The sequence below is a fragment of the Lissotriton vulgaris genome, chromosome 9 (assembly GCF_964263255.1).
Source record: "Lissotriton vulgaris chromosome 9, aLisVul1.2, whole genome shotgun sequence".
Taxonomy (NCBI): domain Eukaryota; kingdom Metazoa; phylum Chordata; class Amphibia; order Caudata; family Salamandridae; genus Lissotriton; species Lissotriton vulgaris.
In genome coordinates this window covers 226591482-226610498 of record NC_141697.1, presented here as the reverse complement: position 1 = coordinate 226610498, position 19017 = coordinate 226591482, and the positions used below count along the sequence as shown (strand labels likewise).

The 19017-nt window shown below is 42.9% G+C and overlaps 1 protein-coding gene across 1 annotated transcript in view; it reads right to left on the bottom strand.

Annotated features, from left to right (window-relative positions):
• The window catches only part of SEC23A (SEC23 homolog A, COPII component), a 981910-nt gene that overhangs the window by 696234 nt on the left and 266659 nt on the right, over window positions 1-19017 (bottom strand). The window contains exon 9 of the mRNA XM_086937358.1: window positions 14801-14916. Within this exon, the coding sequence (XP_086793484.1) occupies window positions 14801-14916 (116 nt within the window). The remainder of the gene's footprint in view (window positions 1-14800; window positions 14917-19017) is intronic.

Genomic DNA, 19017 nt, shown 5'->3' with positions numbered 1-19017 from the left:
CTGGATTTTTCATAGTCGACTGAGAAATTCTCGTCGTCGACGGGTTCGTCGATGGTACTGTCACAGCCGGTGGGAGTGTCATTGTTGGAACATCTCCAGTCGTCGACGGTGTCGTCGACGATGGTAGCAACGCCTTCGTCGTCGATGGTTTTGTCGTCGCCGACAGTCTTGTCGTTGGCTGTCTCGACGTCGAGGTCATCGTCGTCGATAGCTTCACTGACAAGCTTGTCAAAGATGTGGTCTTGACTCTCGTCGATGGTGCAGTCGTCGACGACAAAGGTAGCGTCAATGGTATAGAACCTCTTGAACTCGCCGTCAATGTGGTAAACGCTGATGAGAGTCATAGTAGTCGTAGTTGAAGTGGAAACAGGCGTCAACGGTGAACCTGAGCCAGAAGACTTGTGGCCAGTTTTACCTTTAGAAAGGCTAGAAGACTCTGGTCTTTCCTTTGACGTTCCTGTAGTCTGAGGGATCCAACCTCTGAGGAGACCTTGGGCTGCTTCTCCTTTTTAAGAGATTCCTTGGCCACATGAGAGACTTTAGATTGTTTATTTCTCTCTTCAGGTTGACCCTCAGGCAACCTGGGCCTCGTGTGACATAGAGGACGTGTCGCTGTCCACATCAGAAGAAACAGATTGCTTATTTTTTAGCCATAGTAGACACCTTCCTTCTCTATCCCTCAAGGTCGTTGAGAAGGTGCAGCAAATCTTGCATTGCTTTCTCTCATGGCTGGGATAGAGACAATAAATACAAACTTTGTGTGCATCGTCCACATGCACCCTCCTCTTCCCACAGGATTTATAGGCTCTAAATAACCCTTTTTTTATCAGACATTCTGCTTAAAGAAATCGAAAAGAGACTTATCTGAGAATATGAAGAAAACTGAGCAGAGCTCAGGGAGACTCCCTTACACAACGAAGTGTGGTGAAAATCTGAGGGACTCAGCCTCTCTTGGGATGGTTCTAGATAGTGCTGGGTGCTGATTGGCTGAGTTTTCAGTTTGGTCCTAACTGTAAAAGGAGACTAATAGGCTACAGAGTACATGGTTGCTACCATAATAGCCTATGGAAAGGTACTATTTACTTCTTACTACTTTGTTATTTATGTACCGTGGGAACCCACTACAACGACGGGGAATGATTCAGGCATGTGAATCCATGAAAGATACCCCAATACTGGATAACCTAACAAACTAATTCGTCATCACAGAAACCTAGCCCACACATCCTAGATGTTCTTAACCCTGCAGACTACAAAATTAAATGTGAAAGCACAAGCGAGGATTCGCTGTCTTCACTTTAAGCACTACTAAACAGGCTATTTAAGCACCGGACCTGCAACTTCCCATTCTCACAACACCAGACACCCTCCATCAATGTGATCTACACATACTGCCTTTAGTCTTCTAAGAATTCAGTCATGTTGGTGACTTGAGCACCAACACTATGAAAGACTTGCTCCGCCTGCTCCCAAACACCATGGATGTTAAGGAGCAATAAATCAAATCTAGCCACTGTGTCAGGAGCCATGGCGCTAGAGACAGCTGATATGCTTCATGGTGGAGTATCTTCCCTTTTTGCATTGTTCAGTTTGTGAATTTCGAAACCTTTTTGTGTGTGCCCTGGACATTGTCATTAAGTGGGAAAAACGAGGATCAATTTTATTCTTGGCATCCTGCACTCAATGATTACTTTTGGAATCTACGGAATCATGGGCATGCGCAGGTACCTATCCCTGACCAGTTCAAAAAGGAACTGTGCATTTACCAAGAAGAGTGTGCATTGATACCAGGATCAGACGCTTTGGCTTTTTGCAGTCGAAAACAGATCTGTCTGGTGTGCCCTTCCTGAGAAAATGATTTCTACAGCCGACTGTCTGCCTGAATTGCTCCAATAAAGCGGATGCCCATAAGCTTAGAGACTGCCTGAGTTCGCTAACGATCTGCGTGACCACCAATTCCATGTGCCTCAATGCAGTCAAAACTGGATTTTTTCTTTCCGATAACATTGTGTAGGTCCCCATGCTGGTGGCAGGAAGAATACGGACCACATCTATCCCCTGCAGATACCGTAGAAAATAAAAATTGTGATTCAGACTTACGATTTTAAAGTCAAGTTAGTAAACTATTGTCCAAATCCCTTTTTGAACTGCACGCCTTGAGAAACATGCTATCCTTTCTACCAGAAACGAACAGGAAGCCAATGGTCCAGGGAATTCTCTAATTCTACTACTGCTGTAACTAGCTTTATCTGCGAATCCTTGCAAGGCTGCCCCTTAATCAGAATGTGGCTTAGCGCTGTATACTTAGCCTCTGCAAACATTCACATATTCAGGTCAGATAAAGTCCTTACACTGGCTCAGCGACAGAATCAAAATTGCCAAAAATTCCAACAAGGCACTGTACGAGACTACCAAGCAGTTAGCTGGTTACTCTCTTAACGTGACTCCCCCACCTTCTCAGTCGCTATGTGACGCCTTGGCCAACTTCTTTTATTATAAAGTTAACGACATCTATTCCGCCTTCGCAAATAACATTAACACCCCCACTAATTTGCCGATAATTTCCCGGATTGGACCCACCCTCTCTCAGTTTACAGATATTTCCAGCTCTCAGGTTGCGGACATTATATCCACCATAAGATCGGGTTCTGCTCTTGATCCATGTCCTCTTAAAGTATTACTTCCGGTCATCGAAGTGGTGCTTCCTGCCATCACTTCTATCTGCAATTCCATGTTCACCTCAGGCATTTACCCAGCTACTTTAAAACAGACTCTCATTAAACCACTGTTAAAGAAACCTCATCTTGACATGGAAGAATTAAAGAGCTACCGACCTATCGCTAGCCTCCCATTTCTGGCAAAAATAGCCGAAAAGGCACTGAATTTACAACTCTCGGCCTTTATAGAGGAACATCATCTGCTCGACGACTCCCAGTTTGGCTTTCGCCAATATCATGGGACGGAGACGGCCCTGATCAAAGCTGCGGATGATATCAGATCAATCCGTGACGCCGGGGGGACAGCAGTCCTGATACTGCTTGACTTGTCGGCGGCTTTCGACGCGGTCGATCATGTCACTTTGATCGACCGTGTCGAAAACATTGGTGTCCAACACAATTCCAGGAAACTGTTGGCCTCCTTTTTGGCCAATAGGACTCAGGTGGTTACAATGAGATCTTTCCATTCTTCCACTTTGCCTCTGCCATGTGGAGTTCCCCAAGGCTCATCCCTTAGTCCGACACTTTTTAATATCTACGTGTCGGACCTTGCTAATATCATTTGTGCACATGGGATGAGCCTTACCTCCTACACAGATGACACCCAGCTGGTCCTTGCCATTAAGAATGACGGCCACAAAAAAGCCAATGACCTCAATCAGGGCATGTTAGCAATTGGGAACTGGATGGCTTCCAATTGCCTAAAATTAAATTCCGACAAGACGGAAGTAGTTATTTTCGGTCATCTGACCCCGGAATGGTCCTCTTGTTGGTGGCCCTCATCATTAGGCCCTCCCCCTGAGCCTGTTAGCAAGGTGAGGAATCTGGGAGTCATTTTTGACGACCGTCTCACCTTTCTCTCACATGCTAACCAGATCACGTCCGCCGCTTTTCATAAATTGAGGCTAATCAAGAAAATCCTTCCTTTCCTTCCCGATTCAGCTGGCAAAATCTTGGTCACCTCACTGGTACTGTCGACCCTGGATTATTGCAATGCTCTGTTCTTGAATGCACAAGAAAGAGTTTTGAATAAAATGCAAATAATCCAAAACTCAGCAGCCAGGCTTCTGGGCAGAATCCCCAAATACCATTCTGCTTCTGCAACCATTAGAGAATTACACTGGCTACCTATCAGGAATAGGATAACATTCAAAGCTCTCTGTATAGTGTTCAAGGCCTTGCACAATATGGGACCTGCTTTTTTCACTCAAAATTTGATTCCTTACTGTCCTTCTAGAACCTTACACTCCTCCAGTCTAAATGATCTCGTGGTTCCCCGCAGTAGATCTGTTTTATGGGGAGACAGAAGATTTCTTGTTTCAGCCCCCAAACTTTGGAATACTTTGCCTCCCTCGATCAAGTCAAGCCGCTCACTCTGGTCTTTCCGTAAACAACTTAAGACCTGGCTTTTTAAATCAGTAGACCCACTCTTCCCCTCACCGGTTAAATTCTGCAGAAATTCTAGCGCCGAGACGCCCATGGGCCATTGTTCGCGCTCTAAAAATGTTATTAATAAATATAAATAAATAAATAATAATATAGAACCGTTGCAAGCTTAAAGAACTGGTCTGGGTCACAAGACCACAGCTTTGCTTGTTTCATTTACTTGCAAAGTTTGCTTAAGCCTTGTGTTTCTTCGAGTTCTTTAAGATCTCAATCTGCCTTCTCATTAGCTGTCCACAGTTTTCTAAATTCTGCCAGGGGTGGGGGTAATGGGGAGCTTTTTCGGTCTCCGCTGCTAATCCCTGGAATTCATTGCCCTCTGAGATCAGAGCTATTCTTGATTTACTTTTATTAGGAAACTTCTGATAACGTATGTATTCAAAAAGGTAAATTTCCCTGTCTCCCTATTAGTAGGAGGTTTCCAAAATAGTTATTTTCAGCGCCAGGATTTCCTCTGGGTAATTGTTTGGGATTCCACTCATAAAATAAGCTTTCTTCTTGGCTTATTCTGCCTACTTCTATGTTTAGTCATCCTGCTACAATGCAGGAAAGTTCTACACGTGCCATTTTTAGATACAGCATTGGACTTTACCACGTAGGTAAGTTATTTATTTTTCTTTTCAATTTAGCATAAGCACTCGTGTGTATATATATATATATATATATATATATATATATATATATTCACTGAAAAAACCATAGGTTATAGACCATATATAGTTAGGAATTTGCATTTACAAAACCATGAAAATTCACTGAAAAAACCATTGGTTATAGACCATATATAGTTAGGGATTAGCATTTACAAAACCTTAATTTACTCGCACAAAACCATAGAAATTCGCATATATAGTTAGTTGCAATAACTATATATCGCGCACCCGCAATCCACTGCTGATGATGTCACATATTACATCATTCATGACATGGTCAGTGACATCACTGATGACATCATTGATGACATCTCAAATGACATCACTGATGACATCTCAAATGACATCACTGATGACATCACTGATGACAACATCCAGTGACTGTATGTTTCTGTAAAGTTAAAATATGTCTTACATATTGAAGAATGAGTGGATGTATAAGTGTTTGGATGAAGGATTTAGTAGGTGCATGACTGACTGTATGAGAGAATGATTAAATGTGTCTCACTGAGTGCATGGGTTAGTGACTAAACTGTCTTAATTTGTGCATCATTATTTCTGTAGTTCTGTAAACTGCTGCATGTGTTGATCAGTAGCTATATGAGTAACTATATGGGTTATTGATTGGTTGCCCAAATATTTGTATGGGAGAGTGAGTGTGTGTGTGGGGGTGGCTGGGAGGTATGTGCATAGATGTGTGAGCAGTTGATTCAGTAGATGTATGGGTTCAAAAGTGCATGTGGAAACAGCTGTATGGGCGGTTGACTGGCTGCATGAGTGTATTGGTGAGTGATTGGATTTCTCAGTGCTACATGTCAAAGTAAGTACATATGTAAAACACAGTACATGTAAGAGTTGACATATATAAATAACTGTGCATAAGAGCCAGTGAATGTGTGAGTGGCTGTATGGATCATTGTGAACTTGTATCAGTGATTGTATAAGAGAGTAAATATGTGTTAGTATAGGTTTGATTAAGTAAGGTGTGTATAACTGTATAGTTGAGGAAATGGAGGTGTGATTGATTCTTTGCATGACTGATTAGGTTCATCGTATTATCACATGAATGATATCATCAGTGATGTGATCAGTAATGTCAAATGAGATGTTATCAGTGATTTCATCAGAGATGTCATTTGAGAGGTCATCAGTGATGTCATCAGTGATGTCATTTGAGATGTCATCAGTGATGTCATTTGAGATGTCATCAGTGATGTCATCAGTGATGTCACTGACCATGTCATGAATGATGTAATATGTGACATCATCAGCAGTGGATTGCGGGTGCGCGATATATAGTTATTGCAACTAACTATATATGCGAATTTCTATGGTTTTGTGCGAGTAAATTAAGGTTTTGTAAATGCTAATCCCTAACTATATATGGTCTATAACCAATGGTTTTTTCAGTGAATTTTCATGGTTTTGTAAATGCAAATTCCTAACTATATATGGTCTATAACCTATGGTTTTTTCAGTGAATTTCATTGGTTTTTTAAAAGCTAATATCTATAGCTGTAAAATATATTCTTTATTACGTGACGTATCACGTAGCCACGTGAGACGCCTCATGACGCGTCGCATAAACGTGACGTATCGTCTCTGCAGCGCAAACAAAACCCGTAACGTAAGCGCGCCAGAGCACGCTTACAGATATATATATTTTTTTTTAACCTGAATTAGACAAAATCCACACGTGCACATATCTTGAGGCCTTGCAAAGGCACATCGAACAAACAGTCCCTACAATTTTGCCAAGTTTGGTGGAATTCTATTCCTTTAAATTTTATTTTACTGTTTCTCTTGGTTTTCCCCTTGTTACGCTTACCGGAACGCTACCCGGTACGCAAACCGGACGCTCCAAAAACACAAGATGTCGGACTCCCGTTACGCTGCCGGTTAGCTGCCCGGTTGGCGTACCGGGAAGCCCCTCTACCGCGAAAAATCGCAATTTTCTTTTTTTTTCTTTTGCCCCGCGGGGCACTTTAATATCCCCCTCATCAATCCTAGGGGGTCAGGAGGGGTCTACCTTGCCCCCTTTCCTTCATTTCCCCCTTCATTTTTCACCACCTCTTGTCTCTCGATCCTACCGAGAGACAAGATGGCGGCCGCTCCGGACTGTTTACAATGTTGACAGCCAATCAGCTTCTCCTCTGACTCCCGTTACGCTGCCGGTTAGCTGCCCAGTTAGCTGCCCGGTTCGCGTACCAGGACGCGCCTCTACGGCGAAAAATCGAAATTTTTTTATTTTTTATTTATTTTTTTTTTTTTGCCCCGCGGGCCACTTTAATATCCCCCTCATCAATCATAGGGGGTCAGGAGGGGTCTACCTTGCCCCCTTTCCTTCATTTTCCCCTTCGTTTTTCACCACCTCTTGTCTCTCGATCCTACCGAGAGACAAGATGGCGGCCGCTCCGGACTGTTTAGAATGTTGACAGACACCGGAGAGCCAAACAGCTTCTCTTCGCAAAGCTCCGTTACGCGAAAAGTACGCGAACTGGTGCGCTATCCGGTACGCTGTCACAGATATATCTGTTTTTTTAAACATTAATTTCTCAAAATCCACTGGAGCACATATATTGAGACCCAGCAAAGGCACATCGGGCTAACAGTCCCTACAATTTTGCCAAGTTTCGTGCAAATCCATTCAGCCGTTCGAGCTAAAAGTGAGGCCAAACGCCCTATGGAAAAATTAATGGGAAAAACGCGTTTTGGGACCCCCCTTTTTTCTCGGCCCCCCCTTGACGGAACCCCCCCAAATTTTCAGGGGCTGCTCAGAAACAGAATGTGCCATTTTCCTGAAAATTTCTGCCGATTCCGTCCACAAACGCCAAAGTTATTAGACATAGAATTTTCAAAAGTTCCATAGAGAAAAAATCCTAACTATATATACCTAGCCAGTAGGTAATATGTATGTATGTATATATATATATATATATATATATATATACACACATACATGCATACATACACACACTATATAATACACAGATATTCTCGAAAAAGGTTACATGGGAGTTATAGTTAGGTTCAGATTTCTCATCAATAATTTCAAATGTTGCAGTGATATTATCAATCATGTCATAGAAGATGTCATGACTGATGTAACATTTGGGGTAATCAGCATGGCCAGGGTGCGAGTTTAAGCTACCTTAGGGCACGAGTTATAGTTACTGAAAATAACTAGAACTGCTGAATTTCAATGGTTTTTTTGTGTGTAAAATCTATACCCAACTATAACGGCCCTGTAAGCTTTATTTTTTTAGTACATTTCTAAGTTTTTTTAAATTCTACTTCCCAACTATAACGTCCTTGCAACCTTTAGTTTCTTCAGTGAATTTCTAGGTTTTCTAATGGTATTTTTTTTTAACTACAACGGCTCTGTAGCCTTTGTTTTTTCAGTGAATTTCTACTTTTGTTTAAATATAAAGTAATATTAGCACATTAATCCTACCCCCTGCAAGCAGCCAACTTCATGCCATGCGCCATGCACCATGCCACACTCAGCCATGCACGGAAAGGGTTGCCTTCTGGTTGCCTTACCATCTCCCCAAAGACAGCTAACCAGGGAGGAAGGCACAAAACCAGCACCCAACCCCCCACCCACCCCAGGCCAATTTCTGCCTCAGGCACCCCATCCCCTGCAGCCGCCATTTTTTTCTAGGGCTGTTTTTGGACCCGGGACTCCAGCCCCCCCTCCTCCACCCCCGAAGCTCACCGCTGGATTTATGGGGGAGGGGAACATATAGCCCTCTACCCTGGCTGACTGTTCAGCGTCTTTCTGTGGTGTTTCCATGGGCTACGGTGTTTTGTGTAGCACAAACACTTAACATTGTATCCTAAGTTAGGCATGCCTGCGCAGTGCCAAACTACCAGAGGGTAAAAAGAACAAATGATGGATGGAATGCCAAACATTCACCCCAGTCACAGATCGGAGTTTAATCCATCATTTTTTTTATCACCACACCACCACAGTTTGATCCCAGCCATATGCAAATGAGTCTTCACAATGCTCCCTATGGGAAGATGTCCATCCAGAACAGCCAGGCCAGGTCCTCCCTGGACCTGAAACAAAGTATCCTGGGATTGGTTTTGGTTCATCACCCCATATCAGCCAGATTAGCTTGAATCCAGGGGCACAGTGAGCACAGGACCCACGTCTGGGCTAACCCTTCCCACTTATATGTTGACGAAAGGAAAAATAACAAATGCTTGACAGAATTCTGAACAAATCAAAAATTCACCCCCAGTCACAGATCTGGGTTTAATTCATCATTTTTTTGCTCGCCAAACCACCCCAGTTTGAGCCCAGCCATATGCAAATCAGTCTTGACCCTGCTCCCCATGGGCACAGTCCAGCCAGAACTTCCAGGCAAGGTCCTCCCTGGACCGGAAACAGGCATCATGAAATTGGCTTCAGGGTATCACTCCTCAACCCAGATCTGTGACTGGGGGTGAATGTTTGACTTGTTCAGCATTCTGTCCAACAGGATGCATACATGTGCCAACAAGAGAGAATTTCTAATATTAGGTTTCAGGGATGGGTGAGGTAAGGAGTTTGTAGGGTTCAGGGCTGGTTACGCGGAAGTAAGGGTTTTAGCGTTCAAGGATGGGGAGGGAAATGTTGTTCTTATGTTTAGGGAGGAGTATGAGTAATAAGGGGTTTTTGGGGTTCAGGGATGGAGGGGCAAGGTGGTAAAAGGGGGTTTCAAGGTTAAATAGGGCTAAGTGGCAATAAGGGGTTTGGGGGTACAGAGCTGGGTAAGTGGTAATACATTTTTAGGGTTCAGGGATGGGTAGGGTAAGGGTCTTTTATGGTTCAGTAATGAGGGAGGGCTAGGGGACAGTGAGGGATTTTAGGAATTAGGTTTCAGTAGGGGCAGTTAGGGCTTTTTAGGGTTCACATATGGGTTGGGATGATGAGTTTTTAGGGTTCAGGGTTGAGCGTGGGTAAGTGGTAGTAAGGAATTTTTAGGATTCAGCGTTTGATAGCTGTAAGGGGTAGTAAGGACGTTTTAGAGCTCAAGGTTAGGTAGAGGTGAGGGCTTAGAATTCAGGAATAGGTTGAGGTAAGACATTTTTAGAGTTCAGGGTTTGGTGGGGTAAGAGGGAGTTAAGAGTTGTTAGGGTTCTGGGATGGGTAAGGGGTAGTAAGGGGTTTTGGGGTTCAGGGGTAAGGGGTTCAGGGTGGGTAAGGGGTTTTCTAGGTGCAAGGATGGGAGGGATAAGGATTTTTTAGTGTTTAGGAATGGGTTGGTAGCTTTTTATTTTGTTTTTTTGTTTCAAGGATGTATGGAGGTAATGGGTAATTAACTTTTAGTGGTCAGGTTTAGAAAGATTTCTGTGGTTCGGGGATGGGTAGTGGCAAGGGGTAATAAGGAGTTTTTAGGGTTCAACGTTGAATTGGGGTAAGTAGTAGTAAGGATTTTTGAGGTTTGGGCTGGTAAGGGGTAATATGGGTGTTTAGGGTTCAGGGATGGGGGAATAAGTGGTTCAAAGATGGGTAGGAGTAAGGTAAGAGTTCAGGTCCCAGGCCCAGTTCTCCCTGTACTGCTGCATCACTTTTTTTTTTTTATCTGCTAATTCCAAAACTGGACATATATTGGACAATAACACTAATATTGACACCACTCTAGCGCAATATTATAAAATAACAGAAGAATTCACCAATTTAGTGGCACCTACTAAACTAAACACCCCAGAATACTACAAAGCAAAACATCAGTGAAGAGCTACTCAACCTCAGAAGAGTACTCTGATCTCTTGACAAGAAATGGCAAGCCGAATAATCAAGCAAGAACAAAGTAAGGTTTAAGAAAAGCAAGAAAACTTTGGATCTAGAAACACAAACTGTAAAAGTATTCTACATACAGGAGCAAATAATACCCTCCCATAACCCAGCAAAAACAGTCTTCTACTTCATAAACGAGAACACTGTACAACTCATGAATAACATGCCTAATCATGAAAATAAGAACAAAATGAATCATAAATCATTTCACCATGTCGGAACATGGACTGAAAACTCTATAAACTTAGAGTCCTACTCAGAATTACAGGTGTATGAGATCACAAAAATATGAAAACTAATGCTGCCACCTAACCACTTTGAGGAATAATACCACCAAGGATATTAAAAGTCAATATAATATACACCTATTAGCACTGCATGAGTTCAAACTAATCAAAGCCTCTCTGAAACATGGAATTTACCCAAGTGTCCTGAAGATTCAAGTGATTATACCACTCCACAAAAAAGACAATGCAAACTTGGAAATCCTGGACAATGACAGACTGGTAACTAATTTATCTTGTGTAGGAAAAGCTATTGAGAAATGTGTACTTCTACAACAAATTCTGGATGATTTGGAGATATGCCTGCAGGTGTTGTTACACATATCATTGATATTTAACACAGTACGACATGACAGAATACAGAAAACTACAGAATGCAGAGTGGGCTTCAGGGACAAAGTACTCAAATGATGAATCTCCTTCCTATACAGTTCTTCTCGGTAGCTGAACTATATCACTATACATCATGGACAAAACAAGTATTGTGGCATCCCATTAGTTGTATGGACTCTACAGGTAATGGGTACACATGTGTACTCCACTGGGAACCAAAAGCCCGATTGTAGCTCTTGACTCTCTCAGGGTGGTGAAGCAGAACAGTCCAAGGCCTACTCAAGGGAGGTGGTGTGGACTGGCAATCACAATTCACAGGCACAGAATAATAACACTTGATAACGGACTGTCCAGTCTGTGCTTTTTCTTTTGCAAAAGTTAAAGCATGTTTATTACACACACACCACTCAATAATATGCAGTACTTTAAAAATATACATAAAGCTGAGGGCACTACCTCTTGGTGACACTGAGTAATCACGTTTGACCCTCCAACGGAGGGGTCTGGTTCAACAAACCACGTCAAAACAGTAACTTGTAATTGAATGCAATGTTTGAATATAACTGGGGATGAACCCACTTAATAGTGGCAATAAAGCATGAAACTTTGATCATGAGTGGTAGTGAGCATTATTATTTCAATAAAGACAAATGTATATGCATGTTTGAATAATTCATGTACTCATACTACCTTTTAGCATGAAAAATTCAATTAAAACACTGCCCCTATGATGGCATGTGATTTCTGATCACAACAATTGTAATCATAAACGTTTGCTCCTAGAAAGTATTGTGCATCATGACAATGCATGTTAACCACATTCAAGCCACAGACACTAGAGCTATAAACCTTGCCCCAAGACAGCACTTCATACCCAGCTGAACTGCACATGCTCCAGCCTGGGGAGTGATTGAGAATACATCAGAAACGTCTGCTAGCTATTCTTTTGGAGTCCCATCTAACTTAGGGTGAGGACTCCTGAAATCCTGTGGCTGTGTTGCTCCTGCAGCTTCCCCTGCACCCTGCAATCCTTTTGGTGGAGATCTTGTTGTATCGGGGCTACAACGGAATGAAAACGAGCAGGTTTGTTGAACAAAACAGGCAAGTCCCACAGGAGCTTCATGAATTTTTAATTAGCGGCTCTCCCATTGCGTCGGGGAGAGCTGTGACTTTATTTTTCTCTGTTCAGGTGTGCACGGTGACACCTGGGTCCCCTGCACTTCCCATTCATTAGGGGATAGCTCAGGGACCACCCCTAGCTATCACCGCTGGGTCCCTTCACTGTTGGCCTGGGCTATCGATGCCTTCTCGTTCTTCTGGTCGCATGGGCTCCCGTTCCCTTTTCCTCCCTTTCCGTTGATTCCATAGGTCTTCAGGAGGATTCGGTTGCATCGAGCAGAGGTGCTTCTGGTATTTCTGAAGTGGTCATGGAGGCTCTGGTTTTCCATTCTTCAGGGTTTGGCGGTGTGCCTCCATTGGCAGTTTCCCCTGAGCCCATCTCCACTGCTGGCTCCCCTTCTCAGCCCGTCCTCTCTCCTTTGCCTCTGGCTTGGGGTTTTGCTGCGTCACTCTTGCTCATGTCTTCTCCTTGCTTCTTCACTGTTTTTTAAATTTATTTTTGAGTACTTTCTCCTTGTTTCCCCCCCCCCCCCCCGTTTTTTTCTTTGCTTTTCGCCGTTTTTTTAATGTCTTTTCCTTGCTTGTCTCTAATTTTTCACTGCTTTCTCCTTCCTTTTCCTCTGTGTTTTTGAGTTTTTGCTCCTGGCTTTCCACTAGTTCTCACTGTTTTTTCCTTTCTTCCCTCCCCACGTTTTTGAGTGCCCCTCTCCTTGCAACTCCGGAGTCTTCAGACCGTCACAGGTGATTTGGCACGCTTTATAAATCCATGATGGATTGATTGGTAAGGGGTTTTTAGGGATTGTAATTGTAATTTATATTTATAAGGCGCATTATCACCAACGGTCTCTAAGCGCTTGCTTTGGGAACCCGTCCTGGTTTTTCCCTGTGAGATAACCCGTACTGGGCCCCCCCAAGGTGAAAGACAGGCATCCCGCCGCGGGGGGCCATAGTGGAGATTAGGCTTGAGGGTTGGTAAGTGGTAGTAAGGGTTTTAGGGTGCACTGTTTGATAGGTGTAATAGGTAGTAATGAGGTGTTGGAGTTAGAATGGGGTGAGTATTTTCTAGGGGTCAGGGATGGGTAACTGTAGGGCATTATTAGGGCTCATCGTTAGGTAAAGAGTAGAAAGGGCTTAGAGATGGGGCAAGGGATAATATATATATTTTAGAAATACAAAAGTCTAAAATGGAGGTTTATGTTATGAAACCAAGAACAAAAAGTCATTCATCAATTATACATAGCTGACCAAAGTCTAACTGCCATCACTATGATGCACTGTTTATGACCTCACATATTACATCACAGATGACCGACAAAATCTATGGTGTTGCAAGTTATACTTAATCAGATACATATGGCTGTTCTAGAAACGGAAAGGAGTGTTCTTGGAGAACCAGCTGGGTCCTGTTGGCTCTCAGGTTTTTTAAGAAGAAAATAGACCTCCTTCCTAAATCAGCTATCAGATTTATGTTTGCCACGAACTGCACTGCCCTGTACATGTGCAAAGCACAGCCCTCAAATTCATCTTGCTAAGAAGATGGGACACCACACTGAAGTTTTCAGAAGTCGTTCCTCTGGAATTTAATGGTGGCTGGGATCCACATGCTACCGGATTCCAGACACTCAGTACTTGAAGGCACAGTAGGAAGTGTAAAGTTGAAGCTGCATACAAGAGCCCTGCAATCTTGAGCTCTGGCCTGACCCTCACTCTCCCCCAAAAGTAGAATGTGAAACAGGATTACTACTTTTCCCCTGTCTAGATCCAGTCTGACACCTGGGGAATATTCACAGACTGAGGAATCTGTGGTCAGAAGTTTCCATCACAAATGTGTTTTCTTTTGTAAAGTGTTACATAAACCTGCACAGTAACAAAGCTACCTAGTGTTCAAGAAGATCAGTTAAGACACTATGGCAGAGCAAGTACTCTTTATAAAAAAAGGGAACAAAAATATTTAGTAAAGACAGGATCTTCTCTTACTACGATGCCCTATTTGAATATATTTTAACACTGCCTATTAAGAACAGGTAAGAAACTATATGTTCAGTTTGTCAAGAAGTATGTTAATATCTACTTATAGATCAAACAGAATGCAATGAAGGTCTAGAAAGAACTAGGTTGCATGATGCTCCTATGCTGGACAAGAGTGGTATTCAGTTGTAAAGGTTTCTAATATAAGGCATTGCTTCAGACAAAATTCTACAAATTTTAAAATCTACATGAAAGACCGGGGTATACAGAAGGCCCTTTCACATAAGGGGTAACACCAAGGGTCCTTATTACATTGTATGGTGCTGCAATCCATTTCTCGGTAATTTGTAAAAGACAGCGGATTCAAGCCTGCTTTATAACTAAGGAAAAAAGACAAAATTATATCCATAAGAATGCCTAAAATCGTAGTGAAGAAAACGGTGCAACCAAAATATGTAAGGCCATTGAATAAAAATAAATTATGCACATTACCCAGTAAAGTTTGGACAGCATTTCATCTCCAGAAGCCCAGTCTGATCTAAGGCGCAAGCATAGATGTCAATCACATGCCCAGTTGTAGCAGCACGATTAGCAAGGGCCTCAAAATGCTACATAAAAATAAAAAAAATGGGTAAATACCATACATCAAACAGATCATTCAGTCGTTCTATAACAAAGGAAGATATTTTTTAAACAAACTTTAATAAGCAAGCAATTTTCCGGTACTAAAATCAATAGGGAAGATGACTTAATGATGACATATCGAAACATTAAAAAACAATTTTTTCACATTGGTAGAAGGTCAGCAATACTGCAAAAAGGTAAAGTAATTCACCACGGTGCATCTACTGTCCGTGTACAAAGCACGGTAGGAGGATACTGTGTTTGTTTTCAGAATTTTTAAAATAACAAGGCAAGCCTTATTTTAATGAATGCCATCAAATACAGTAGGGAAAGGTGATCAAACTCTGGGACCTAGAAAGGGTACAAGAGAGTAACATCAGAGGAGTTAGAGCGTAAACTAGTGAAGCCAAGATCTCCAAGAATGCATAAAAGAAATGAGTGAGTGCAGCCAGATAGCTACTACCCGATACAGAGGGATAATTCAATTGATGATTGGTTGAATTAACCAGACCATCACGCAATACCTTCGAGGCCACGGAGGTGGGGGGCACACACACACTATAAAACACAGCATTAGCTTTATATGAAGTCCAATAAGAAAGAGAGGAATATGATTGGGGATACGAATGAATAAATCAATGTACACACTGGTGCCCACCAAAGCTGCACCCCTAGCACCCCTGCAAAATACACTTGTCTATACGTGCAGACTAAAGAGAACGATTTTTTTTCTGTGAGCTCAGCTGGGAGGCTTGTGGCCTCAATGATTGCCCACAAACATATTTCAGATGGGAATATTTTATTTCTTTATTACTCTTTGTTCCATTGCAGAAGCCTTGATTCTCAGATGATATTAGCTAAAATGCAGCACCACCCATTGCGTAACTATACATTGCTCTTGCGAACACTGCAGGGCACCAGTAAAGTAAGAGATGATGTAGGAGATGATGTCAGGCATTGATTACATACGTTATTAAAATGTGCGTATGTAAATCCACGTTCAAAAATGCACACACAGCAATAAATAGAAGTACTCTTAAGGGGCTGCTGACACATATAAAGGAATTGATCTAGCAAAGCAGATTTAATTGATTTCAGGACATGTGTCTTTTTAGGTCTCGCCTGAGATGGGAAATGTTCTTTACTTAAGGGGGCTTAGATGCCCCCACTGCTTACCATTAGTTGTCTTTATTGTTACTCACATTTGCTTTCTTTTCATTAGTTGGTGTATGTAGCATTAACTTCCGCTTCTTGCATTTGTTCCTCTCCTTGAGCATGGCCCAAGTACTTTCATTACTTCTTTATCAGGCACTACTTTTTTAGGTCTAGCGCCTAGCGTTGCAGTGCGCAGCACTGTCACGCAGCGCAAGACATTTAGTAGGTAAAAATGGGGTTTAAGAAGCTGACCTAGGAATAGCACACGCACGAGCGTGTGCTTTTCCTTTCGGGCACGTTATTGGCCTTTGCATGCGTGTTGTTTACAAAGCCAGCACGCAAAAGGCCAAAGGCGGGGGCATTGCTCCGCCCACAGCCTATTGGTGTCTATTACGCGCACCAAGGCCATGTGGTTTCAACTATCGTGCCCAGACACGGGCGTGATAATTGAAAGCATATGTCTCGCTGTGGCGCGCACCACTCGCTGGGTTCTTGGATCCATTTCACGGGGAGCAACTAAATGAAAGAACCGCTGACGTCATGCGTGCTTCTGGTGTCTTCTGCTGTTTATAAACCTCTAAACCATGTACTTGCCACATTCACCTGCTGCACTTCTCGCAACACTACCTACTCTCACTTGCTGACTTGGTCACACTTTCTTCATCACACTGGTCGTTGCACAGCGATTCCAGGGGTAACCAGGGCCAAGGAATGGGCACCAAAGTAATGTTTGTAGGGGTGCATGGCTAATGCTCTTTGTTTTCAGCAGAAAAAAACTGTAGACTTGTGATGAAACGAGAATTCTGTCCACTGAAAATGTACTTCTCACATAGTTTAGACCAAAAGACATCCTGTTAGCCAACAGGTCTGGCCGAACGTATGGCTGTCGACAGAATGTGTTTTTGAACGCCTTATTGCTGGTAATAGATTAGTCATTTCAGTTCACCTGCACCTAGTCCGCGACTACCATTCCACGGTTGTAATTAGCATATTTGTTAATTTATGTGCCGGGGCTCGCCTCAGTTTTGCGGTTGTTTTGCTTCACAGCTGCGGTCTTAACTTCTGCACGTTAAAGTGTTTAGATACAATTCAAGGAGTTGTGTGCTTTCCTCCGGCATCTGAGGCCAAGGCCTGCTCGTTATTCATTAACACAAGCCCCGTTGTGAATGGCATAGTAGGGTACACCACTGGAGTCAAGCTATCCTGGCTGATGACGGCTGATAGCCAGAAACCGGTCCTAGGATGCTTGATTACGGTCCAGGGAAGACATGGCTTGGCAGGTCGGGCTGGACTGTTCCCATGAGGCACAGGGTCAAGGCTGATTTGCATATGGCCATGTCTGAACTGGGGTGGTGTGGAGTGCAAAAGAACGATGGAGTTAGGCCCAGATCTCTGTACTGGGGTGAATGTATGACATTGTTCTGCATTCTGTCCATCAACTGTTGTTTTTGCATTATTATTTGCAACGCCAAAATTTCAAACTTTTACTAATGCGAGACCTATTGCATTGCAAATGCTAGTTATTTTTGTATAAGCACTCAACTAGAAGGCATATATTTTCCAGCAGCTCCCCTTGTGTACTTGTCTGTGTTGTTTAGGGTCACACCATGTCTTACTTGTTCGCTTCCCCCCCCCCCAGTATCCTTGTTGTTGCTTGCTTGTAATGCACGTAGCCAGGATCTGGTTCTAAAATGTAGTTTAATGGTAGAAGTACAGCACCACCAGGAAGCATCCAACACCGTCTGAGACCATCCTCCACATGCCCACGAATAGCACGGCACAGACCTAAGACTCTGGAATAGAATCAAAGGTCCGCGCCCAGAGCATCAATACATCATTTATAACACTGTTGCTCCTCCTTCTGCCCCCTCACACTTTGCGGGTTGTTGCTTGATCCCAGCCACTGCCCGAGGTGTTGCTTGCACCCGACTGCTGGCTGTATTGTTTCTCTCCTTTCCGCCACCTTCCCACTCCACCACTTGTCTGTGCTATTGCTGTCTATCTCCCCTCCTACAACCCTCCCTCCTTGTTGCCTCCCGACCCCACCCAGTAATAAACAAAAAAAGCACTATGTCACAACCAGCACTGGCCGGTCATAGCGTTTTTTTTTTATTTTCTCATACCGCACAGCAGCCATGCTGTTTTACACCATGGCTGAAAACTTTGACACATTCAATAGCGCTCGTAGATGACACCTATTGGCTTTGCCAATGATTTTTTTTGTTTTTAAGCCATGTTGCACGGCAGTCTCATTGCTGTACAAAATATAAAACATTGCCAAACCAAATAGCTCTCGTCTCGTAGGTGAGGCCAGTTAGCTTTGCCAAAGCTTGGTTCCTTACATGGGTACATGTGGCAGAACTGTTGAACTTAAGCAAAAACACACAGGACAAATTTCGAGCTGCGTGTCTACTATGCAGTACGTTAAACGGTTTCGCACCAGTCCATATTTCAGAAAGGGCACCAGGGGGAAAAGTGAGAGTTGTTGAAGCACGACACATCCATTTCTTATAAATAATTTTTCAATCATTAATAATTACATTAAAAATAAAATAAACCACGAACAGACCTTTTTAGTAATGAAAGAAAAGAACTTAGCACGATTTTTTTTAGTTATTTAATCAAAAAAAGAATCCACAAACATGAATTAAATGAGCTTATAAAACACAAAGTGGCAATAAAAAGGTATCCCAGTGCAAGAGCAACTGACTAGAAGGCACATCAGTTCGCAAGAAGATACATATAAGCCATAAATAGCCGAATATCCTTGAGCGGCTGCGCAAAGAAGAGCTGCACTCCGGGATTTATAGGGGAAAAAGATTGTTTATTGACTGACGCGTTTCAACCAGCACGGACTTTGACAAAGACTGTGCTGGTTGAAACGAGTCAGTCAATCAATCTTTTCTCCCTAAACATCCGGACTGCCGCTC